Source organism: Caretta caretta, chromosome 3 (assembly GCF_965140235.1).
Source record: "Caretta caretta isolate rCarCar2 chromosome 3, rCarCar1.hap1, whole genome shotgun sequence".
In the NCBI taxonomy this organism is placed as follows: Eukaryota; Metazoa; Chordata; order Testudines; family Cheloniidae; genus Caretta; species Caretta caretta.
The window spans coordinates 7,854,686-7,880,478 of NC_134208.1; the positions used below are offsets into that span (position 1 = coordinate 7,854,686).

At 42.4% G+C, this 25,793-nt stretch overlaps 1 protein-coding gene across 1 annotated transcript in view; it reads right to left on the bottom strand.

The window, feature by feature from the left end:
* ELP3 (elongator acetyltransferase complex subunit 3) overlaps positions 1 to 25,793 on the bottom strand; it is a 136,237-nt gene that overhangs the window by 71,244 nt on the left and 39,200 nt on the right. The window contains exons 8-9 of the mRNA XM_048845832.2: positions 12,209 to 12,370; positions 9,713 to 9,839 (exon numbers count right to left, since the gene is read on the bottom strand). Coding sequence (XP_048701789.2) covers positions 9,713 to 9,839; positions 12,209 to 12,370 — 289 coding nt within the window. The remainder of the gene's footprint in view (positions 1 to 9,712; positions 9,840 to 12,208; positions 12,371 to 25,793) is intronic.

Genomic DNA, 25,793 nt, shown 5'->3' on the forward strand with positions numbered 1-25,793 from the left:
GAACTAATTAAGGCAGGCAGGCTAATTAGGCTGCTAGAATTAATTAAGCATAATCAGGACACCTGGTTTAAAAAGGCTCTCACTCCAGTTAGTGAGGTGCACACAAGGAGCTGAGAGTGAGAGGGTGTGCTGCTGGAGGACTGAGGAGTACAAACGCTATCTGGCATCAAGAGGAAGGTCCTGTGGCGAGGATACAGAAGGTGATGGGAGGAGGCCATGGGGAAGTAGCCCCAGGGAGTTGTAGCTGTCACACAGGTGTTACACAAAACACTATTGACAGCTGTGATCCACAGGGCCCTGGGCTGGAACCTGGAGTAGAGGGTGGGTCCGGGTTCCCCCCACCCCCTCAACTCCCTATTGGATACAGGAGGAGTTGACTTGGACTGTGGGTCCCACCAGAGGGGAAGGTCCCTGGCCTGTCCCCTGAACCACTAGGTGGACCAGCAGAGACTGCGTGGATTGTTCTCCTTCCTTTTCCCCATGCTGGCCAGTGATGTGGTTATCTGAGCGAACAGCAGATTTGAGCCACGAAACTGAGGGCTACTGTGACTCTCTGAGGCGAGCAAAATTCGCCAATAAGTGCAGGACCCACCAAGGTAGAGGAGGAACTTTGTCACATTTTGTTTATATTTTTTACAGAGCAAATACTTTTAATCTAAGATAATATAAAGCATTGTACACTTTGTATTCTGTGTTGCAAGTGAAATAAATATATTTGAAAATGTAGAAAAACATCCAAAAATATTTATAATTTTCAATTGGTATTCTATTATTAACAGTGTGATTAATCACTATTTTTTTAATCAAGATAATTTGTTTTGAGTTAATTGCCTGAGTTAACTGCAATTAATTGAGAGCCCTAATACTTTTAATTATTTATGAATTTCAGGTACCTTGTGGGAACTGTAAGCTCTTTGGAAAAAATAATTAGAAGTTTGTCTGCAGCTAAAAAGTTATAATAATAGCATTTCACAGGATAATCATATACCTCCCACCTCATTACTTGGGATTAACTCCTCTTCTCTCTTCAGTGGTGGAAGCACCACAAAACATCTGTACTACATCAGACCGCTAGCCTACGGCACAATTCAACCACAGAACATAAAAGCATCAAGTGGAAAGATAAAATATAATGTTAAAATGGGAATATATCTGCAGATTGTTTGCAGAAAAGTTCCATTAAGAAAGGAAGTTTAACTTGCACATCTCTGTAATATACATCAGGCAATGACATTTTAACAGCCTGAGAACATACTTACAATGGCTGCATTTTGTTTAGTTCCATAAAATTATACTAGCTGAACTACAATTAGTCATATTAGTATGGACAGAGTCTGCTAAATTACAGTCAGTTTCTACTCAGTAGCTCACAAAACAGCAGAATGAGAAATTCCCAGAAATACAATTCCGAATACTTCAGACTCCTAAATCTTTTGCTTAAACCTTAAGTTCTGTTCAGTATACGTGTTGGCAAGTGTGATTCATGATTCCCCCATTCATTTACCCCTCCCATCAACTCATCTCTCTTGTGCTACAAAGGAGAAGCTGAGTGTTTAATCGCATTCCACAGAATGAGGTGTCTGCTCTGGTAAGAAGCCCATTTATTCCTGCTGACTGCTTGATTTATTCCAGCTATTATTCTAATTATTGTATCAGTTCCACTGCTAGGGTAGGCTCTGGGGGTTGTTGGTCTTAGCTATTACATTTACACTTGCCAACAAGAACAACCAGTGTGTGTATATCTCCTGGAATTCCTGGCATGATGACATGGATGTGATGGGAGGAAAACAGGATCACTCTTAAAATTATTCACATTATGCAGTGGGGGGAAAAGAACAAACAAAAAGTGTTTGTAGTAGTATTTTATTAACATATTCTGGTGACAGGCACCAGTATAAGAACCTGGATAGAAAATGAGAAAAAGCAATGAAGGAAAAATAAGTCTTGTATATCATTTTTGTCTAAAAAACATTTTAAAGATATTACAGTTTGCCATAGTGGGAAAAAAAGGCAAAAAGCCAGAGCCTTCCCAGTTTAGTCAATGCATTAAAGTTAAAATAGAAAATATTCAGAAATTCTTAAGGAAAACAGTTTGTCTCACAAGAAAATGGGAATATCGAAAAATACTTTTAAAACCACCACCACACAGGTGTTTATAATATAAAGGCCTCCAGACTACTGGCTGAGAACGACAGGCAACACTTCAAAAGAAGGAAACACTGATGGAATAGTAGGGATAGTTGGGGTGTTATACTTACAAGTATAATTACCAGCTCAAATTGCAGAAACATCCAATATCCTTAATTCACCAGTGGGACTACCAGTAACTCATTACTTTCCTAGGAGAAGTTACTATAGTTAATACCTCCATTGGTGACACGAGCAAGGTGCTTAGATATCTTCCTGAAGGCATGTTCATTGTTCCTCTTTCAGTCACTGGGAAATGGAGGTTACTCACCTTTAACGGGAGGTTCTTCTAAATGTGTGGTTCCTGTCTATATCCCACATGCGGGTACGCATGCACGCCATGTGCTTCATCTGGAATTTTTCACGACGTGTCTGCTGGTCTGAATATGCATCGTAGCTATCCTTGCACTCCGAACTGAAGGGTGGTGAGGGCCAACACCTCTCCAGTCTCTATTCTTACCGCAGACCAAACAATCTACAGCAGACGGGACAGAGGACAGATAGTGGAATACAGAAAGGGACCACATGCCTCAAAGAACCTCCAGTTATAGATTAGTAACCTCCAGGTCTTCTTCGAGTGATGGTCCCTACGTGCATCCACACATGGGAGATTAACAAGCAGCACTCAAACAGGCATGAGTGCAAGGACAGAGACATGTTAGCTGAATGTAATACTGTTGTCCCACAGCTTTATTTGTAGTGGAAGACAGCATATGGTGTGTGTGCCATGAGTGACTCTAGCTCACTGTCTCTTCTGGCTGATACTATAGTTATTAGAAGGCCATCTTCATAGACAGATGGGCCATAGAGCATGTGACTAGAGGAGATCCTTCCATGACATTAGAAGGGCATCTCCCATTGAGCCCTTTTCCAGGGCTGCTCTGGAGCAGTACTGGGAAAGTTGCTTGTTTGCCTGAGAGGTAAAAAGGTCCAAGGCCAGCTCTCCTTATTGGGCAAAGATGTTGAGAGCTGAATTATGAATCTCCCATTTGTGGAAAAATGTCTGCTTAGGCTGCCTGCTAGGGAGTTCTGCGGCACTGGTGAGTATGCTGTTGATAGGGTTATGCACTGGCTGATGCACCCATTTCAGAGCGTGACTGTCTCCATGCAAAGAGGTAAGAGTCTCATTCAATCCTGCTTCTTTCTACAAAATACAATTGTCTCATGTGGTCTGACATTTGGACATGTCTGGATCGTCTGAGTGGGAGGAAGACATAAGGCTTGACGGACTGTTCTGAGTTCTAGTAAACTGATGTCCATTCTGAACTCCTGCAGGTTCAGATGCCAAGTGCTGTACAGTCGCCCACGTGAGTTCCCCAAGCTAAGAGGGAGGATGTCACACTGTCTAGAGTAGCTCACAACTGAGTGTGCCAATCTCAGGTCAGATGGTCAGAAAACAGGGCAGACACCTCAAACTGGTAGTATATTCTATAATCAGATTTCACCAAGCCAGCAACAGATGTGTACTCTGGAATTACTGTATTAGTCTTACCACGGAGTCAGAAACAGTCCCCTTAGGCTCTCAAGTGCATCTTGCCACCCAGACAAACTAGACTTTGTGATTAAAGGTTATTAAAACCAAAAATCACCTCCCATTAGGTTACTCCCAACCCCAAAAGGGTTGGTCATTTATCCCAGTCAATGGATACTCTTGTTTTCACACTAAAGATAACACTAACAGCCAATTTCTCTAGTAAACTAACTAAAAGTTTATTAACTAAAGAAAAGAAATGAGTTACTGAGAGGTTAAAGCAAGTAAAATACATTAACAGGTGAGTCAAAGTTTGTAAATCCAATACGATAGCAGAGATGTAGTAATCTCCTAGTTTTCCATAAATTTCTTAGGGTTAGGTATAATAGCTCTTGGGATCTCTGTCTAATCGCTCAGTATTCTACCCTATTGGAATCCATCAACCCAGAGATACAGGATCATCCCCTTATAGCTATTTTTCCCAGAAAGCAATCTGGCAAGAGTTTCCATCTCAGCATGGGCTCTTCCTTTGTTGACTAAACACAGACTGGGTCTGTGGATTTCCCATTGTCAAACCCAGTGACCTATGCTTTGAAGTTACCATGCTTCTTCATTTCAAGTTCCATGGCTCCAATCCCGTTGGATGGGCAATCCAATTACAGATACATACATAATGCATTTAGTTATGGCAATCCAAACAATCTTTCATTAGTTTTCATGAAGTTTAAACATCAAGTAAATACACCTTTGCTCTAGAGTTAATTAAGTACAGGGTATACATAATGTAATGCAATAGTAAACAGGGTATAGGTAAGTGAAGACAAAAATAATATTTCTTTGATATCCACATGCAAGTCAATAGTCCTATGCCTCCAAGCCCACTCAATATCTCGTTGATATATTCACACAAGTGAATTGGCGTATGGCTTTGATTTGAGCTAGTATGTCAGCATCACAAAGGTATCAGTAATGATGGTTGCCTTGGGAGTCAGCATGAGGCAAGGGATCCCCACCTGAATCATCTCCGGTTTCATCCACCAGACGAGAGTCCAAAACTTTGACCGAAACTGTCACCCTGCTGCCCTTCTCTGATGAGTAGATGTAGAGAAGCCAGGCTGTAGACGATAATGGCAAATGGCGTCACGTGTGCGCATGGGGCCATGTGCGAACGAGGGCAAAACAAGTTCTGATCGATGTCCGGGGTCTGACACGGACTTGGTACATGAGAGAACTAATGGCCTGAAATCTCAAGAGGCAAATATGCTGTTGCTGTGATCAAATCCAAGTGTTGCCTCTGTGAGTGTGTACCTCGTGGGGGTCAGCATGGATTTTTTGTGGTTGATGCAGGCAGCCAGGGGAGGCAGAAACCTGAACAAAACACAGGTTGCCTACTGGACTTCTTCATAGGAGTTGCTTGGCAGTAGCCAACAGTTGAGGTATGAGAAAACTGTCAATCCCTCTTTTCATCCAAACTGCCACCACTGAAAAAAAAAAATCTTTGTAAAGACCCTAGATGCTGTGGTCAGTCTAAAAGGAAGGACCCTGAATTGGTAATGGTTTTGATCAAAGGACAGTATTCTTGTCAGCAAGTTAAGGAAGTATGGGCTGGATAAATGCACTATAAGGTGGGTAGAAAGTTGGCTAGATTGTCGGGCTCAACGGGTAGTGATCAATGGCTCCATGTCTAGTTGGCAGCCGGTGTCAAGTGGAGTGCCCCAGGGGTCGGTCCTGGGGCCGGTTTTGTTCAATATCTTCATAAATGATCTGGAGGATGGTGTGGATTGCACTCTCAGCAAATTTGCGGATGATACTAAACTGGGAGGAGTGGTAGATACACTGGAGGGCAGGGATAGCATACAGAGGGACCTAGACAAATTGGAGGACTGGGCCAAAAGAAATCTGATGGGATTCAGTAAGGATAAGTGCAGGGTTCTGCACTTAGGACGGAAGAACCCAATGCACAGCTACAGACTAGGGACCGAATGGCTAGGCAGCAGTTCTGCGGAAAAGGACCTAGGGGTGACAGTGGACGAGAAGCTGGATATGAGTCAGCAGTGTGCCCTTGTTGCCAAGAAGGCCAATGGCATTTTGGGATGTATAAGTAGGGGCATAGCGAGCAGATCGAGGGACGTGATCGTCCCCCTCTATTCGACATTGGTGAGGCCTCATCTGGAGTACTGTGTCCAGTTTTGGGCCCCACACTACAAGAAGGATGTGGATAAATTGGAGAGAGTCCAGCGAAGGGCAACAAAAATGATTAGGGGTCTGGAACACATGACTTATGAGGAGAGGCTGAGGGAGCTGGGATTGTTTAGCCTGCAGAAGAGAAGAATGAGGGGGGATTTGATAGCTGCTTTCAACTACCTGAGAGGTAGTTCCAGAGAGGATGGTTCTAGACTATTCTCAGTGGTGGAAGAGGACAGGACAAGGAGTAATGGTCTCAAGTTGCAGTGGGGGAGGTTCAGGTGGATATTAGGAAAAACTTTTTCACTAGGAGGGTGGTGAAACACTGGAATGCGTTGCCTAGGGAGGTGGTGGAATCTCCTTCCCTAGAAGTTTTTAAGGTCAGGCTTGACAAAGCCCTGGCTGGGATGATTTAATTGGGTATGGGTCCTGCTTTTGAGCAGGGGGTTGGACTAGAGGACCTCCTGAGGTCCCTTCCAACCCTGATATTCTATGATTCTATGAAACTTACAGATCATCCTGTGGGCTGGGTGAATGACTACGGGAAAGCGTGACTCTCATGTCAAGAGCCGTGAACCCTGTGCCCTCCTGTAAGAAGGAAATGACTGATGCAGAGGAAATCATGCAGCATTCTAGCGTTTGGATTAACAATTCAGTTGTCATTGGTCGAGAACTGGCTTCCACCCTGCATTCTTCTTGCGGATCAGGAAGTAAGGGGAATAGAATCCCTTCCGTTGATGTTGAGGTAGATCCTTTTCTATGGCTCCCCTGAAAAGATGAGAGTCCACCTCCTGGTGTAGAATGTCCTTGTGAGAGTGGTCCCTAAAAAGGAACCAGGAAGGGGTTCTGTGGATAGGAGTTTTGCCAGAAACTGGATGAAATAGCCTCTGTGAATAACTTCTGGTACCCATATGTCAGTCATTAGGGCCCTCCAGTTTTTGGAAAATTGAGTACGGCAGCCTCCAAATATCTGAGGAGGGGAATGAAAAGGCATCAATAAAGAAATGCAGGTCTCGACAGTCTCATTAAAAAACTCTTTGCGTGGGGGTCAGAGTACAAAGTGGCAGGAGATGATGTAGAGGCTGGGTTCCTGGATCTATAAATCCTGTCTCTTACATGGTGGATCCTGAGGACTTTGGTGATAGAATGGCTGAGGAGGTGGTCTCACCTTATACCCAATCTGTATTGTTTTCTCTTGGGGGCAAGTGTATAGATACCAAGTGAGCGTAACGTTTTCCTTGAGTCCTTGAAGGAACGGAGAGACTCATCCGTGGTCTTGTGAAATTGATTGTGTCAAAGGGCAGATCTTAATTGGTAATCTGCATCTCTCATGGGAAACCTGATGATTAAAACCAAGAGTCTCTCCTCATAACACTGACTATAGCCATCCCCCTTCAATACAGTATCTACCGCATCCACCATAACATGGAGGGAAGTTTTGGCCATCAATCTGCCCTCATCAACTAAAGCCTGGAAGAAGGTGTTATCCTCAGCAGGAAGTTTGTCTCTAAAATCCATAAATTTAGCATATTTGGCCAGGAGGGCCTAACAGTTCGAGAACCAGAGTTCCTGAACTGGACGGAAGTTGAACTGGAGGGAAGAGGAAGAAAAAACTTTCTCCCTGGAAGGTTGTGCTGCTTGTTTCCCTTATCAGAAGGGGTAGCCTCAGGGTGTTGCTGCTTGGACCCCTCCATAGCCACCTGTACCACCAAGAAGAGAGGCACTGGAAGAAAAAATAAAATCTCCCTCCTCCCACCTTGGACCAGAACGCTCATCTCTGCTGACCTCCTGCATAAAAAAAAACCAAAGAATTTCACCCAATGATTCCTGTATCCAATCCATATATTGTGGTTGAGCTAGAGGCTCTCTTTCAGAAAGAAACATCCATTCTTGATTTAAAGAATTCAAGTGATGAAGAATCTATCACATACCTAAGTAAGCTGCACCAATGTACTTTCTCTTTTTAAAACCTGCACATCTTTTAAGTCTGAATTCATTTATTTTACTGGCTCTTATTATGCCTGTCTGCTAAATTAAAAAGCCCTCTGCTAGCAGAATTCTCCTCCCATGCACTTATAGACTGATCAAATCACCTCAATCTTCTCTTGGATAAACTGAATTGACTGATTTTCTTTAGTCTCCCACTGGAAGGCAGGTTTTCCAGATGTCAGAATCATTCTTGTAGCTCTTTTCTGAACCCTTTCCAATTCATCAACATCCTTTTTGAAATGTTGACATTACAGCTGGACACAGTATTCCAGGAACAGTGGTAGCAGCTCCTCCATACTTGTACTCAATGTTCTGCTGTTTATGCATCCAATGTATTTGTTTTCTTAGCCAGGACACCACACTGTGAGCTCATGCTCAGTTGGTTATGCACCATGACCACAGAGTCATTATTCTGAGTCACGGCTTTCCAAAAATCCAGTTCACCCCATCCTATAAGTGTGACCTAATATTCTTTGTGCCTAGATGTATGACTTTGCATTTGGCTGTATTAAAACATATGTTGTTCAAGTAAACCCAGTTTTCCATAGGTTTCAGCGTAACAACCGTTAGTCTGTATTCGCAAAAAGAAAAGGAGTACTTGTGGCACCTTAGAGACTAACCAATTTATTTGAGCATAAGCTTTCGTGAGCTACAGCTCACTTCATCGGATGCATACTGTGGAAATAGGGGAAATAGGTTACCTTGCATAATGACTTAGCCACTCCCAGTCTCTATTCAAGCCTAAGTTAATTGTATCCAATTTGCAAATGAATTCCAATTCAACAGTCTCTCGCTGGAGTCTGGATTTGAAGTTTTTTTGTTGTAATATAGCAACTTTCATGTCTGTAATCGCGTGACCAGAAAGACTGAAGTGTTCTCCGACTGGTTTATGGATGTTATAATTCTTGACATCTGATTTGTGTCCATTTATTCTTTTACGTAGAGACTGTCCAGTTTGACCAATGTACATGGCAGAGGGGCATTGCTGGCACATGATGGCATAGATCACATTGGTGGATGTGCAGGTGAACGAGCCTCTGATAGTGTGGCTGATGTTATTAGGCCCGGGGGGGGGGGGGTGTGAGAGAAAACCTGGATTTGTGCTGGAAATGGCCCAACTTGATTATCATACACATTGTAAGGAGAGTGATCACTTCAGATAAGCTATTACCAGCAGGAGAGCAGGGTGGGAGGAGGTATTTTTTCATGCTTTGTGTGTATATAAAAAGATCTTCTACACTTTCCACAGTATGCATCCGATGAAGTGAGCTGTAGCTCACGAAACCTTATGCTCAAATAAATTGGTTAGTCTCTAAGGTGCCACAAGTACTCCTTTTCTTTTTCCAGTTTTCCATGTGATTCAGATTGCGGTTTCCAACATTATTTACTACTCTGCCAATTTTTGTGTTATCTGCTAACTTTACCAGCAATGATTTTATATTTTCTTTCAAATCTTTGATGAAGACACTGAATAGCACTGGGGCGAAGAAGAAACCCTATATGCTCTGTACACACATACTATTGTGTAACTGCTTTCTAGACAAGATGCTTTTGCTTCCAATATGTATACAATTTTAAATCCAAAGAAAGAAAACCACCTTGCAAAAAAGTAAAAGCCTTAATGAATGTCAGAAAGGCAACATTGTGTTTCACCTTCCACAGAGACCTTAGTGATTCAGTCTTTCACAAGGAAGGGATAACATTTTCTGGATGAAGTAGTTCAACAAATCTTCCTCATCCTTCCTCTTCACCTGAATTTTAAAGTACATGTCCTAAAGAAGAAAGTCTGGCCTGTAAGATAACCACTAGCAAAGCCACAAAACAGGAGTGTTAGATCCACTAAGGCAAAACAAAAGCAGGGTTATTTTAAGCCATACTTACAACAAACTGGTCAATATCTCTTTCAAGCCCCATGTTCGGCAAATCAGGCATCATGTGTGCCACCACTTTAAACCCTGCATCCTTGGCTACGTGAAATGACTCACACACAGCCTTCACTGTGTGTCCCCTGGAAAGAAGAAAAACTGGTTAAAAAAACCTACACAACTTCACAAATTGCAATCCTTCCAGTGTGGTACTCACTCCATCTAGATATCCATCTTAGCCCCCACCCTCACAACCACCACCCCCATCAATGCACCCCCATCACCAAAGAACTGTTCCCCTTATATTTAGGGCCTTTTCTTTTCCCTCCACTACATAAGATTCCCCTCATTTATATTTTTGTGTCTAGTTTTATGACTGTGGTTTTACTTTATTAGTAAAATATTGTGATGTTTTTATAAATCTGTTCTATGGCGAAATTATATGGCACTTTGAGCAGGTTGCGGGGAGGCAAAAGAGAGTCATTTCGTTTCCTTATTAGAGGAGGGATCTGAGCTGCATCAATAACTCAACTACTTGATGCCTGGACTTATCTGTGAATATTCTTCTGCCTTGCGGCAATTGGAAACACTCAAACAGCCCCACTAATGACTCACACTACATAATGGAAAAGTAATTTCCAAACATTTAGCCTAATTGGTTGTAATCTGACATTTAGCTACAAGCAAAATATGAACATTTAAAACAAAAATTCACCCCTACATGCTAAAAGAAGAATGGAAGTAAACCAGAACCACCTTAGGAGAGACTAGCATGACCATCAATCAGCTCAAAAATTAGACTTCAATTCATTGTTTTAGAGAGCTGAAGGGATATTTTAAAACATGGAAGTTGTGGGGGGAGGAGATGTCTGCATGAGTGGACTACAATAGAGCACAGAACCTTTTAGGCATATTGCAAGCATCTTCAAAAGTGCCAAAAGCTTTAAAAAGCTAATCTTAAAAAAAAGGTTCCTTCTGTATAAAAGAAACAGCTACCTATTACACTCCTCTTCTTCAGGGCCAGCAACAGAAACTCCATTTGCAGTTTCACTGGAAAACTTTCAAAACAGCAGTGACATGCAATTTAGAGATGCTGCAAAAAATCATTTCATCTGATGGACAAAATTGGATGGGAACTAAAAACCGATCAGAGGTGGATAACAGGGATACTGACTTTGAAAGATCCATCTCTGAGTAGGCACAACAGCTGTGAAAGAGTCTGTAGAAAAACAGGGATAAGTGGGCTTGATAAGCTTGAAGACTGTGGCAGAAATCAGCATTAATGAATGTACCTGAGCTAAGAATCAGGTGACATGGCTACTTTTTTTTTTTTTTTTTTTTTAAGTACAATACATTGCTATTTATCTTTGTAAAGCTCTGACATCTAAGATTGAAAAGTGCTGTGTAAGGGTTAGTTTTTTAGTTTACTTGACTGCTTGGTTTGCTCGATAGGCTAAAGTTATTCTTGAACATTACAGCTTTGGTCATCCGGTCAGCCATTGAATCTGGTACTCATGTAGCAATGAAATTCTGGACCTTCATGCATCAGCCACAATAAGACTAATCTTTGGGAGGGAAACTAGCTTCAGACTCAAATGTCAAGTCTCCACAAGAAAATGTCTGACATTTTCAATTACTGCACAATTATTACCTCTAAGTTTGGTAAAAGGTAGTTTTTTTAAGCCACTCAAACCATATTCCCATTCCTCTGTAATTACTTATGCCATTGGTTTATTAAAGATCTTAGGTAAATAACTGGTGTGCGGGATAAGGGTGAAGGTAAGCTTTATATAAATCTCCAAAAACAAAAGTGTTCTGAAGTTAACAGGATCCCCAGTTCTGCAACAGTATGAAGCACATTTCTCCCCAGCAGGTTACAAGAATATGAACCGTAGCATTCTAGGTGCTTTGGCAGTGATTTTGTCGTCACTGATCCAGGGCCACAAAGAAGTTGTCAAGAAGTTCTTACTTGTACACTTCCCAGCCTCTGAAAGTACTGTATATGTAGAATGATCCTGATTCAAGAATCAACGGGTTTAATTTCTGGCTATAAAATAGACTGCGATGAGTGCCGATTATAAACACATACCTGACCTGCCTCACACTCTGTATGTGCCAAGTGCCCTGTCTCTTCTTTAAAATCCTTCAGGAATGACCACCATGACCTAATGCCATACTTCCTGAACATATGGTACCTCTTTAGATTATTTTGTACAGATTTTAATGTACCATGTACCTACTCAAGTCTTTGAATTGTAAATTTCTCAGGACAAGGACTCTGATGTTTGTTTGGACACATCCTACTTACCTTACAAGCATGCATATATTTATAGAGCTATAAAAGACAGTACCCAGCACTATAAAATACTTATGGAACAGGAATATCTTTATCAAATTGTGCCAGAATTAGGCTGGCACTCTGAAGTATTTGTTTCCAGGTGCCTTATAGAGTACTCCACAAGACAAACAATAAGCAGTCACATTGAGCTTTACTCTGAAATATTCTTCTCACCTGTTGGTATCTCTGGCCACGTCCTCATAGACACTTTGCACTCCAATCTCCAACCTTGTGCAGCCGTATGACAACATGTCACTCAGGTGTCGCTTCAAGCAGTAATCAGGCCTGGTCTCTATGGTGATCCCAACACACTTTGTAAGGCTTCTTTCTGAGTATCTGTGAACAAAAACAAGCTCCTTGTTACGATCACAAAACAGTCCCAGACTGTTCAAAACAGTCCAAAGATTTCCAAGTGTCAACTTTTTAAAATTTCCTCTTCAACTAAAACCAGGAAAAAGAGAAACACACTATAGCCTGGCAATCAGAATGGACCCAACACTGTCACAGTGTGAATATACATAGTTATATACATCTACAATAAAGGTTTTACTTATTTTTTATTATTAAAGAAAGTGGAATATCCCTGGCTCACAAGGCTTCTTTCAAACAATACTTGTTGGGAAGAGGAAGATATCCCCTGAACTGATCAAGCCCTTTTGTGCTAGCAGCAGTGAAAAGCGGGGCCTATATAAGAAGGGAAAGTCAAGATGGGAAATAAAAAGATGAGCTGAGTTAGGGGTGCCCTTACACCATAACAGCCAGTCTGACATACCCAGCTAATACTTCTATTCAGGTAATTGAGGTGCATGTTTCTCTGAATTCTACAAAATCTTAGTTTAGTTAAAGCTCTGTATAATCCACTTGTTTCCTGTTCCCAAGGAGCACAGTTGAGCTCCAAGAGGCAGTAATGCAGAGTGCAAGAACATGACTTAAAACAGATTTAGTTGGTATGTTTTGATAAGGCCAGATACTTGTAGGCAGTCTATGCAAAAATCCACAGAGCATCTCTCCTCCTGGAACTGAGTAATGCTCTGAGATTCATTTACATCTGACATTGCTCAGGGGAGCCTCATTTCAACTCTTTTTCTTTAACGGACTAGATGCACAACACTGACTCACTGACATATGGTGTTACAAAAATCCTCCAACAAGAGAATAATATTAAGTTACTGCAAAGCTTAATTCAGTGGCTTGGGGCACAGGATAAAAATAAAAAGTAACATTACTATTGATACTTAGATAAAAACTGTCAGACATTAGGAAATGTTGTCTTAAAAACCCACTGTGAAATGTATTCTGATTTGTAAGAATTAAAAAGAAAAAAAATCTTGGCCTTGTTTACAAATAACTAATGGTCCCATATCAAAGGGCATATATGCATATTAAAGAATAAGCCACCTTCAATATTGTGTAAAAATAAAAAGGGAGAAGCAGAAAGGAATCAAAAATTATTTTTCTCTCTTGAAGCAAATTCATAGCAAAGTTATGAACTGCTGAATATAACGAACACCAGAAGACTCCTAGCTACAGTGGTTACAAAAATATTGTTATGATTCCAGTGCAGCATGATAGCTAATGAAACTGTTTTGCTTAACTCCTCATATGCTATAAATAAAAGTGTGGCCGAGTTAAAATAGTGAAAAAAAATAAAATGGATATTATAGTATCAAAGAGGGCAATCCCAGGGATTAAAACCAGGGAGATGTTTAATACAGCAGTTTCAGGATTCATAACTGGCAATGCCTACATCAGAATTTTGAATATCAACACACCTTTCAAATCATCTGGTTAGCTCCCCCTCCCCTAATTTCCAAGATCCCTCCCAGAACAGTATCACCGTTCTTCTGGAAAAGAACTAGCTGAATTTTCTTGGTCAGTGTCAGTTTTCACTGGCTGGAATCTTACGCTACAAATGCCAGCTATTGCCAATTCATAGCCAACTGGAAGGACTAAAATCGTACTTTTCCCAACAAACCTCTCTGGGACTGCACATGTTTTATGTCTAGAAGGAATGAAAGGCAGTGACAACAACATGCATGGAAGGAAAGGACTAATACTGGTCACTGCCTGTGCTCTATGTTTAGCAGCTTTCTATTTCTACAATAGAATTATGCTGATCAGCCAAGCATCTGGCTACAATGTCTCTTGTATATATAAGTAACTATTCTATGAAGATTAAAAAAACAAAACAAAACAAAAACAATGCTCATACTGAGTAGGCCATTTTAAAACAAGAATCATTCATTGATACTGCAGTTTTTATTTGTTAATTTGCAAGGAGAAACAGAAGGCAGAAGTATATGCCACTCAGCATTCTACTGCAAATAATTTTAGTAAAAACTCTTGCTCGTTATTCCCTGAAACATGCAGATGCAAGGGAAATAAGAATGCTAGAGAGAGAAGAGGTTTTTCTCCTCCCATTAAGGTGAGAAATTAAAACAAAGTAAGAGAACAATAGGATATTTTAGCATCACTCCTGTTTGCAAAAGGATAAATCTATTTCACTTTGAACTTAACATTTAATTAAAGAGTGTCACAAAACTTGTAAAGTTATAAAGGGAAATGGACATCTTTACAGCCACTTACAAGGCAGCTGAGATCTCCCCTCAATCAACCTCATTGTCTCCCTTTAAACTAACAGTTACCTTTGATTCATCATAAGCTTTCATGAGCTACAGCTCACTTCATCACGAAAGCTTATGCTCAAATAAATTGGTTAGTCTCTAAGGTGTCACAAGTACTCCTTTTCTTTTTGCGAATACAGACTAACACGGCTGTTACTCTGAAACCTTTGATTCATCAACTACTTCCTAGAACTGTTTCATTGGAAAAGTACAGCACTGGTTGACGGACAGTAGCATCAGAGCATCAAGGGCTAGGTAATTTTACAGCCAATAACATTTGTAGTTATACGTGCCAAGAGAGAGGTAATCAAAGCCCAAGCATCATGTTACAGGCTGATCTGGTGTATTGTGCTTTACTTTGTCTTCCTTAAAAAAAGATCAGGTATAAGCTACTGTCAAAGGCATGACAGTGACTTGATGGAACACTGGTCTAATCTGGTATGGTCAATTCTACAGCAGATGGAAGTGTCTGCCATGTCTCCAATCTATTGTGAGCTGCCATAAATAAAAAGAGTAGAGGGAAGTATCTTTTCAACCCTGCAAACATAGACAAAAGACTACTAAGTTTCAATAAATTGGTTAGTCTCTAAGGTGCCACAAGTACTCCTTTTCTTTTAACAAAACATCAGACAATCATGGGAGGATAAATTAATATAAGTTGATCCATAGCTATTACGCCAGACACATCAGAAGTCATCAAGAAACAGAAAATAAGTTGACAGAGTCACACTAAGAACTACAAAAGATTATAATGTAATGGAAACCAAACACATCTACAAGAAGAATGGAAATTGACCCACGTGAACATGGTTTAAAGCCATGCTAGATTTATATACCCCTTTTACTGTACAGAAGGTGTTGCTAAAGGACACCAATAACTTGAAGAATTACACTTCTCACTGGAAGTTCTGTACCCACGAGTTAACTGCAACACCTAGAGTTGCAGAAAAGGAAAACAGTTAACTTTTAATTATTTTTCATTTTATTTTATGCATTTGACAGCAATTGGTGTTGTGTCTCCACTGCTGAAAAGACTCTTATAAAACCGTAGGCCTAACTTGACATGAGTAACTTGACCTCATTTCTCAGTAAGCATGACTGGGAAGATGAATGGAAGACTAAGTTTTAAATAAGCATGTAACAGGCATTATTCTGGAGTCAGTCTAGCTAAGATAAGCAGCATACTTGGTACTAGGGACAATGGACAAAATAAACCTGGAATGTAGAGATCAGTTTATACATGAACAGCACAGGGACAGAGCATGCTGTACAGCAGGGGTTCTCAAACTAGGGGTCGGGACCCCTCAGGGTGTCATGAGGTTATGACATGGGGAGTCGTGAGCTGTCAGCCTCCACCCCAAACCCCGCTTCGCCTCCAGCATTTATAATGGTGTTAAATATATATATAAAAAAAGTGTTTTTAATTCATAAGAGGGGGTCGCATTCAGAGGCTTGCTATGTGAAAGAGGTCACCAGTAAAAAAGTTTGAGAGTCACTGCTGTACAGGGACTGGTTCCAGAGACATAAATAAGCGAGTCACGAAGCACGTGATGCAATGTATAGTCAGGAATGAAGAGGTTAGTAAACATGTATATAAGGAAAAAAGTTTCGCTGTGTAACTTTAGATTTGTGATGTACCTTGCATCCAGCCCATGTTCAAGCCTGGCCAGCTTGACCATAGTGTTGCTGTATGCCAAATAAAGGTACCCTAGTGACGAATTCTGGAATCTAACTGAGTTTTTGAGAACCAAGTGGAAAAGGGTTTCATGGGACGCCAACAAAAACCATGTACTGTGGAGCACAGAAACCCTTCTAAAAAGAAAAGGTGAGGAACTGAAAAAAAATCAGGACATACTGTCTTAATGGTTCTCTGTCAGATACTAGATTTTTTTAAATTAGTCAATATTAAAACAAGTTGGCAGTATTTCTATTTCAAAGTACAGTCAATGCATCAGAGCATTCACCTAGCCAGTAACCATGAGATTTATGCTCTGTGGTAAGGAGTTTAATGATCAAGGCTTCTATTTATTCTTCTAGGAGCCCATGACTGCCTTTGCTATTCAGTTTATGAAAGAGAAGGTTAAAAGGTGACCTGATCTTTGGTCCATAAATACCTAAGCAGGGAGACAATTTGATAGCAAAGGATTCTAATTTAGCAGACAAAGACAGAACAAGATCCAATGGCTGGAAGCTGAAACTAGAGAACTTCAAATTCCTAAGGCACAATTTTGTAACAATGAGGTTAAGTGATGACCACTGGAAAAACTTAATAGAGAAGGCCAGTAATGATCACTGTGATCACCTAGTCTGACCTCCTATATTAATACAGGTCATAAGATTTCACTGACTTAATTCCTGATGGAACCAGAACATATCTTTTAAAAAAGCATCCAATCTAGATTTAAGGCTATCCAGTGGTGGTGAATCCACCATGACCATTGGTAAATTGTTCCAATGGTTAATTACTCTCACTGTTAAAAAATTTACACATTACTTCCAGTCAATTTGTCTAGCTTCAACTTCCAGCCATTGGATTGTGTTATACCCTTCTCTGCTAGTTTGAAGAGTCTTCTTATCAGATTTCTGTTCCTCATGTAGGTACTTATAGACTGTGATCAAGTCACCATTTAACCTTTCTTTGATAACCTAAATAGATTGAAAAGGAATACTTGTGGCACCTTAGAGACTAACCAATTTAGTCTCTAAGGTGCCACAAGTACTCCTTTTCTTTTTGCGGATACAGACTAACACGGCTGCTACTCTGAAACCTGTCATTAAACAGACTGAGTTCCTTGAGTCTTCCACTACAGGACATGTTTTTGAACCTTTTAATCATTTTCGTGGCTCTTCTCCAAATCCTTAGATTTATCAGCATCCTTCTTGAATTGTGTCCAGACAGTATTCCAGCAGCATAAACAGTACCAAATACAGGAGTAAAATAACCTCTTTACTCCTACTCAAGATTCCCCTGTTTATGCATCTAAGGATCACAGCCCTTTTGGCCACAGCACTGCACTATGAACTGGTGTTCAGTTGGTTATCCACCATGAACCCCCCAGCCCTTTTCCAGGATAGAGTCCTCCACCCGATCAACATGGCCAGCGTTCTTTGTTCCTAAATGTGTGACTTTTTAAAAAGATATGCTCTAGTCAATCAAAAGTTATGGACTTGATGCAAGAACCACAGAGGGAAATTCCACATTCTGTGTTATGCACATCTCCTATTTTATTAACTAAATGGGGATTGAGTCCATAAAAATCAAAAAGATCATAAAATTGAACATCTCAAAATTACAGTAGGTATGGTACGTAAGTGCAATATAGTGCACTGCCTTGCTTTCTTCTTGTCTTTCAAAACACTGTGATTTCCAGTGTATGAAAGGCATTGGAACACAAAAGGGTGTTGGTTTGTTCTTAGTCATCACTTTCACTATACAACTTTTTTTCCTCATCGGGAAAATGGTTTATAACAAGATTGGTGTTTATAAAAAGCAAGGTTCAACTGTAGTAAGACAGCCCCGTCACAGAATCATAGAATATCAGGGTTGGAAGGGACCTCAGGAGGTCATCTAGTCCAACCCCCTGCTCAAAGCAGGACCAATCCCCAGATCCCTAAATGGCACCCTCAAGGATCGAACTCACAACCCTGGGTTTAGCAGGTCAATGTTCAAACCACTGTGCTATCCCTCACCCCTAGAACACTTACAAGCTAAAATGACAAAAGATACAAGATAAGGAGACAATGTACAAGCAAAGCAATCAAGGCAGGTGCAGGCCCATAGCAGGTGAATTCCATGCTTTGTGTGTCACATTTGCTTATATATTTTAATTGTATTGATTAAAAAAAGCCCTTGTTTTAGGGGATTTTGGCTGGAACATTTGGGTTTCAAGTGGGGAAAAGGAAAAGTTTGAGTAAAAGAGGAGTGAGTGGAGAGAAGGAGAACTGAGGGTCAGAGAAGGATGAAAGGAGGATGAGCAGTGTAACAGGGGCAATGAGGAGTGACAATGTTAGGAGAGGGGATGGAAGGAAGGAGTAACAACCACCAAGGGCAATATAGCAAATCGGGGGGGGGGGGGGGGCTTGCGCGGAAGAGTCCAGAGTCAAGTTAAGAGAGAAGTAAACAATGTCAGGAGACTGTGAGGGCCCAGTATCCCAGGTAAGCCCCTCTGAGGGTGTCCTGGAAAGCGTTGGTTTATTCCCTGTGCACTCAGCTCTAAGCAGTGCACTTTGGAAGAAGCCCTAAAGATATAGGTATTTCCACAGTTCACCCTCTGCAAGTTTTTAGGCTTTTTCCTCACAGGCTCCCCAATTCCACTTTCAAATGGTTCCTGCCACGCCCAATCTGGCTCAAGAGAAATGCCAGTAAGCATGTTTACACGAGGATTTAAAAAAAAAAAAAAAAAAACCAGCAGCTGGCCTGAGTCAGTGGACGCAGGCTCCGAGGCTGAAAAAATCTCTGTGTATCCATTCGGGCTTGGTATGGAGCCTAAGCTCTGGACCCTGTGAGGGTTGAGGGTCCCAGTGCTCGAGCTCCAGCCCAAGCCTCTACTCAACAATTTTTAGCCCCACAGCCCAAGCCCCACGAGCTCAGGTCAGCTGACCCAAGCCAGCTGCAGCCATGCAACTTTTATCCCCCTGTAGACATAGCCTGTGTGTCCATGCATTTGACGTTACAAAAAAAGGTGCACTTAAACTACCAGTATCCACAAAGTATTGAGGAAAAAACTGAATATCATGTATGAACATGCAAATTCCTTAATTAAGCAAGCCCCAGTACTGAAATTTTCTGTCTCTCTCAAACTCTAATGGCCTTGCTAGATCATTACTCCAGCATCTGAGCAACAGCAATAATGAGCTCAACATCTACAGTTTTCTGCTGGCGAACGTGACAGGCATTAGATCTTACTCACAAAACACGTAGTTAGGAAGTCACATTTGTGGTAATGCAAAATGTTCATAGTATGAACTCCTTAACGCTTACTGCTAAAACTGTGAAGTACAACTGCCTTTGTAACATAGCACTTCATGACTTCTTTGGTCATCGATTCCAGAAATAATATATGTCAAAAAGGATTCTGTTTCACATCAGCACCAGTTTCTCAAGGATCAGTTTTACAATAATGGAACAGCTACAGTACTTTAAAAATAAGGTAATTATTAACTAAGACTAAACTATTACTTGGCTAATTTTCATAAAGTAACACTATTTACACTGTTTGCTAAAAGATTCGCAAGAACAATCCTTCTTCTGGAATGCCACCACATTAGGTCAGTCACAAACCCATTCCCAATGACAGATGCACCATAGTTCAGTACAATTTGGTGGAGACCCAAGACATAATCTGTGTGTAAAAGAATATCAATTTTAACAGCTGGAATTCTTAACTTTTTTAATTCCCTTCTCAATTTCTTTAGTGATGAATGGAACCAGACTGACATCTCTAAAAGTCCTTTATCCACAGAAAAAGTCCATGGGCAGCAGCACTGCAAGCCTCCCCTATCCCATTCTGTCCATGTACCTCAGCCTTGAGCCATACAAAAATAATTCAATCCATGGTCCATGTAAATGTTTGGCTTGAGTACCAACAAAGAGGTAACTATGATAATTTAGGGGATTAAAGTTTCACACAGTTTTCAACTCTGCTCTCAACCTTCACAAAGCAACATCATAACCTTATAGGGGGGACACCCTCCCAGTCACAGGGGGACGCTAGCATTGTTACAGAACACCTGCAGTATGTGAGAGACTGGACAGGGGTTAGACATGGGGAAGTGCATAAATGTCCAACAGCACAGAACTAAGGCATGCATGAACTCTACAATCATAATCATGTCAAAAATCTGTAGTCATTGTCTTAGATCTCCAAATCAGCTTCTTAAGAGCTCCAGCTCTGGAAGCATGTGTGCTCTGAAGGGTGCAATATACAAATCTTCTTGGCATGGGAAGACTCCTAAAAGAAAACCCTGGAGGATTCCCTGGGATAACAAACATACTTAAACCTCACCATTCATCTTCAAGATGAAGGCAACACCAATGTCTAAACACAGGTTTTTCAATACAAATTCAAGGTGAACTGCAATAAAAAGAACCCAAGTGTGAATGAGTTTACAGATAGAGTGAAACTTTTCAAACAAAACATATATGTACAGCTGTGGCAGGAGCTAGACTGCCACAACTTTTATATGCACCTTTGCCAAAGACTAGAAGATCAGAAAAGAATAACCTTTTATCAGCCAAGATATTGGGATGGGAAGCAGATTCTTATCTCCTCCTCCACCATCCCAAATTTTCTGATGTTCATGAATCTGTACTGGTGAGGTGCCAGCTCTGGAAACTGAAATCCTTCAGGTATTCACGGCACACACATAGCGTTCCTCAACCTGACCTGGCATGGGCACAAGAGGAGAGTTTGCTCACCATGGCCCATTTGGTCCTTGCCCTCTCTGCTGGTGTCATCAAGCAAGCCAACTAGCACTAATTCTGGTATTTCCTGTTAAACTGACACTCATCGACAGCAAGCTGAATATATTAGTCACTTAAGTGCCTTCAGACAGCCACTAGGAGAATTTGTGGTTGCTTAACTGAAAATTTTCCCTTCTGTAAATGGATAGGTCCACAGATCCTAAGTTACTACCCAATTGAACTGAGAACCTAGAGCTTAAAGACTCCAGCAACATATGAAAGTTTTCTTGAGAAGCTGAGCCACAGCTGTCATTCAAACAGTCAGAAGAGATTATTTAATTTGTCACATGACGGAAGATATTTAGGGATTCTTATTTCCACTGTGTATTAATTTATTTTAAGATTTTAACCAAGCACCTACCATTACTCCAACACAAAAGGTGATAAGGTGGAGCAACAGACAATTCCAATGCATCAGAATTCAAAAGAGCTTGGCCACTAATACATAACACATTTTAGATGTTACATAAGTTATTATTGTATTAATCAGAACAAATACTTGGTTCTTATATAATGCCCGATTCCTTGGCCCATGATCAACCCACTAGACTAACCACTGTCAAAATGTGGAACTCTTGGTGGTGGTCCACCTCATTGCTTCCCCAAATGTTTCTGCAGATGTCCAGGCTCTTCATTGCAAAGAAGGACTTGGTTGCCTGTAAAAGCAGCTGAAAACAAGGAGCAAGATAAGAAAAAGGAGCCACCAGTAGAACAATTAAAAATAGTCAAATATTTTCCCCACTAAGGAATTGCTGTAGTGGCCTCAGGGTTGTTGAATAGTTGTACATAGAGGTGATCCAGGTGACAATGAATGAGAGGCAAGATAGGTCTACAAGACACTCTGAAGATGTGGGGGACACTACCAAAAAGTGTAAGAGAACTCCCTGCACTAAACAACAGCTTTCCTCCTACTAAATGACGGGGAAATGGTTCATGACCTCTTGGTCACCCTCCCATACCAGCAGCATCAGATACATCACTTTTTAATAAGGAAGTAGCTATCAGCAGGCAGTTCTGTAACAATTAGTATTCAAACTATTTTCAAAACCAAAGCCCAGTTTACCCAGGGCAATGACAAGCAAGCAGGACGGGTGCCACTTTTTTTTTATTTTTTAGCTATGGACTCTCAGAAAGGTAGTCTCTCAATAGTAGGAATACTTGGCTTTTTGTCCATTTGCTCATTTAGCCTAAACAGGCTGTGTATCTAAGCCCTGGTCTACACTAGGACTTTAGATCGAATTTAGCAGCGTTAAATCGATTTAAACCTGCACCCGTCCACACAATGAAGCCCTTTATTTCGACTTAAAGGGCTCTTAAAATCGATTTCCTTACTCCACCCCTGACAAGTGGATTAGCGCTTAAATCGACCTTGCCGGCTCGAATTTGGGGTACTGTGGACACAATTCGATGGTATTGGCCTCCGGGAGCTATCCCAGAGTGCTCCATTCTGACCGCTCTGGACAGCGCTCTCAACTCAGATGCACTGGCCAGGTAGACAGGAAAAGAACCGCGAACTTTTGAATCTCATTTCCTGTTTGGCCAGCGTGGCAAGCTGCAGGTGACCATGCAGAGCTCATCAGCAGAGGTGACCATGATGGAGTCCCAGAATCGCAAAAGAGCTCCAGCATGGACTGAACGGGAGGTACGGGATCTGATCGCTGTTTGGGGAGAGGAATCCGTGCTATCAGAACTCCGTTCCAGTTTTCGAAATGCCAAAACCTTTCTGAAAATCTCCCAGGGCATGAAGGACAGAGGCCATAACAGGGACCCGAAGCAGTGCCGCGTGAAACTGAAGGAGCTGAGGCAAGCCTACCAGAAAACCAGAGAGGCGAACGGCCGCTCTGGGTCAGAGCCCCAAACATGCCGCTTCTATGATGAGCTGCATGCCATTTTAGGGGGTTCAGCCACCACTACCCCAGCCGTGTTGTTTGACTCCTTCAATGGAGATGGAGGCAATACAGAAGTAGGTTTTGGGGACGAAGAAGATGATGAGGAGGAGGTTGTAGATAGCTCACAGCAAGCAAGCGGAGAAACCGGTTTTCCCGACAGCCAGGAACTGTTTCTCACCCTAGACCTGGAGCCAGTACCCCCCGAACCCACCCAAGGCTGCCTCCTGGACTCAGCAGGCGGAGAAGGGACCTCTGGTGAGTGTACCTTTTAAAATGCTATACATGGTTTAAAAGCAAGCATGTGAAAGGATTACTTTGCCCTGGCATTTGCGGTTCTGCCTTTGCAAAAGGTTTCTGGGGAGGGCAGCCTTATTTCGTCCTTCATGGTAGGACACTTTACCACTCCAGGCCAGCAACACGTACTGGGGAATCACTGTAGAACAAAGCATTGCAGTGTATGTTTGCTGGCATTCAACCAAAATCCGTTCACGCGGTGGGAGGAGGCAAAATGCGACCTTGTAACGAAAGCACATGTGCTATGTATGTAATGTTAACTTTCAAGGTTTACCCTGAAAGAGTGTAGCCACTGTTTTATAAAATGTGTCTTTTTAAATACCGCTGTCCCTTTTTTTTTCTCCACCAGCTGCATGTGTTTCAATGATCACAGGATCTTCTCCTTCCCAGAGGCTAGTGAAGCTTAGAAAGAAAAAAAAACGCACTCGCGATGAAATGTTCTCCGAGCTCATGCTGTCCTCCCACACTGACAGAGCACAGACGAATGCGTGGAGGCAAATAATGTCAGAGTGCAGGAAAGCACAAAATGACCGGGAGGAGAGGTGGAGGGCTGAAGAGAGTAAGTGGCGGGCTGAAGAGAGTAAGTGGCGGGCTGAAGACAGGGCTGAAGCTCAAAGGTGGCGGCAGCGTGATGAGAGGAGGCAGGATTCAATGCTGAGGCTGCTGCAGGACCAAACCAGTATGCTCCAGTGTATGGTTGAGCTGCAGCAAAGGCAGCTGGAGCACAGACTGCCACTGCAGCCCCTCTGTAACCAACCGCCCTCCTCCCCAAGTTCCATAGCCTCCACACCCAGACGCCCAAGAACACGGTGGGGAGGCCTCCGGCCAACCAGCCACTCCCCCACAGAGGATTGCCCAAAAAAAAGAAGGCTGTCATTCAATAAATTTTAAAGTTGTAAACTTTTAAAGTGCTGTGCTTAAAGTGCTGTGTGGCATTTTCCTTCCCTCCTCCACCACCCCTCCTGGGATACCTTGGTAGTCATCCCCCTATTTGTGTGATGAATGAATAACGAATGCATGACTGTGAAGCAGCAATGACTTTATTGGCTCTGCAAGCAATGATTAAAGGGAGGAGGGGAGGGTGGTTAGCTTACAGGGAAGTAGAGTGAACCAAGGGGCGGGGGGGTTCATCAAGGAGAAACAAACAGAACTTTTACACCGTAGCCTGGCCAGTCATGAAACTGTTTTTCAAAGCTTCTCTGATGCGTACCGCGCCCTCCTGTGCTCTTCTAACCGCCCTGGTGTCTGGCTGCGCGTAACCAGCAGCCAGGCGATTTGCCTCAACCTCCCACCCCGCCATAAACGTCTCCCCCTTACTCTCACAGATATTGTGGAGCACACAGCAAGCAGTAATAACAGTGGGAATATTGGTTTCGCTGAGGTCTAAGCGAGTCAATAAACTGCGCCAGCGCGCCTTTAAACGTCCAAATGCACATTCTACCACCATTCTGCACTTGCTCAGCCTGTAGTTGAACAGCTCCTGACCACTGTCCAGGCTGCCTGTGTACGGCTTCATGAGCCATGGCATTAAGGGGTAGGCTGGGTCCCCAAGGATACATATAGGCATTTCAACATCCCCAACAGTTATTTTCTGGTCTGGGAATAAAGTCCCTTCCTGCAGCTTTTGAAACAGACCAGAGTTCCTGAAGATGCGAGCATCATGCACCTTTCCCGGCCATCCCACGTTGATGTTGGTGAAACGTCCCTTGTGATCCACCAGAGCTTGCAGCACTATTGAAAAGTACCCCTTGCGGTTTATGTACTCGGCGGCTTGGTGCTCCGGTGCCAAGATAGGGATATGGGTTCCATCTATAGCCCCACCACAGTTAGGGAATCCCATTGCAGCAAAGCCATCCACTATGACCTGCACATTTCCCAGGGTCACTACCCTTGATATCAGCAGATCTTTGATTGCGTGGGCTACTTGCATCACAGCAGCCCCCACAGTAGATTTGCCCACTCCAAATTGATTCCCAACTGACCGGTAGCTGTCTGGCGTTGCAAGCTTCCACAGGGCTATCGCCACTCGCTTCTCAACTGTGAGGGCTGCTCTCATCTTGGTATTCATGCGCTTCAGGACAGGGGAAAGCAAGTCACAAAGTTCCATGAAAGTGCCCTTACGCATGCGAAAGTTTCGTAGCCACTGGGAATCGTCCCAGACCTGCAACACTATGCGGTCCCACCAGTCTGTGCTTGTTTCCCGAGCCCAGAATCGGCGTTCCACAGCATGAACCTGCCCCATTAGCACCATGATGCATGCATTGGCAGGGCCCATGCTTTCAGAGAAATCTGTGTCCATGTCCTGATCACTCACGGGACCGCGCTGACGTCGCCTCCTCGCCCGGTATCGCGTTGCCAGGTTCTGGTGCTGCATATACTGCTGAATAATGCGTGTGGTGGTTAATGTGCTCCTAATTGCCAAAGTGAGCTGAGCGGGCTCCATGCTTGCCGTGGTATGGCGTCCGCACAGAAAAAAGGCGCGGAACGAT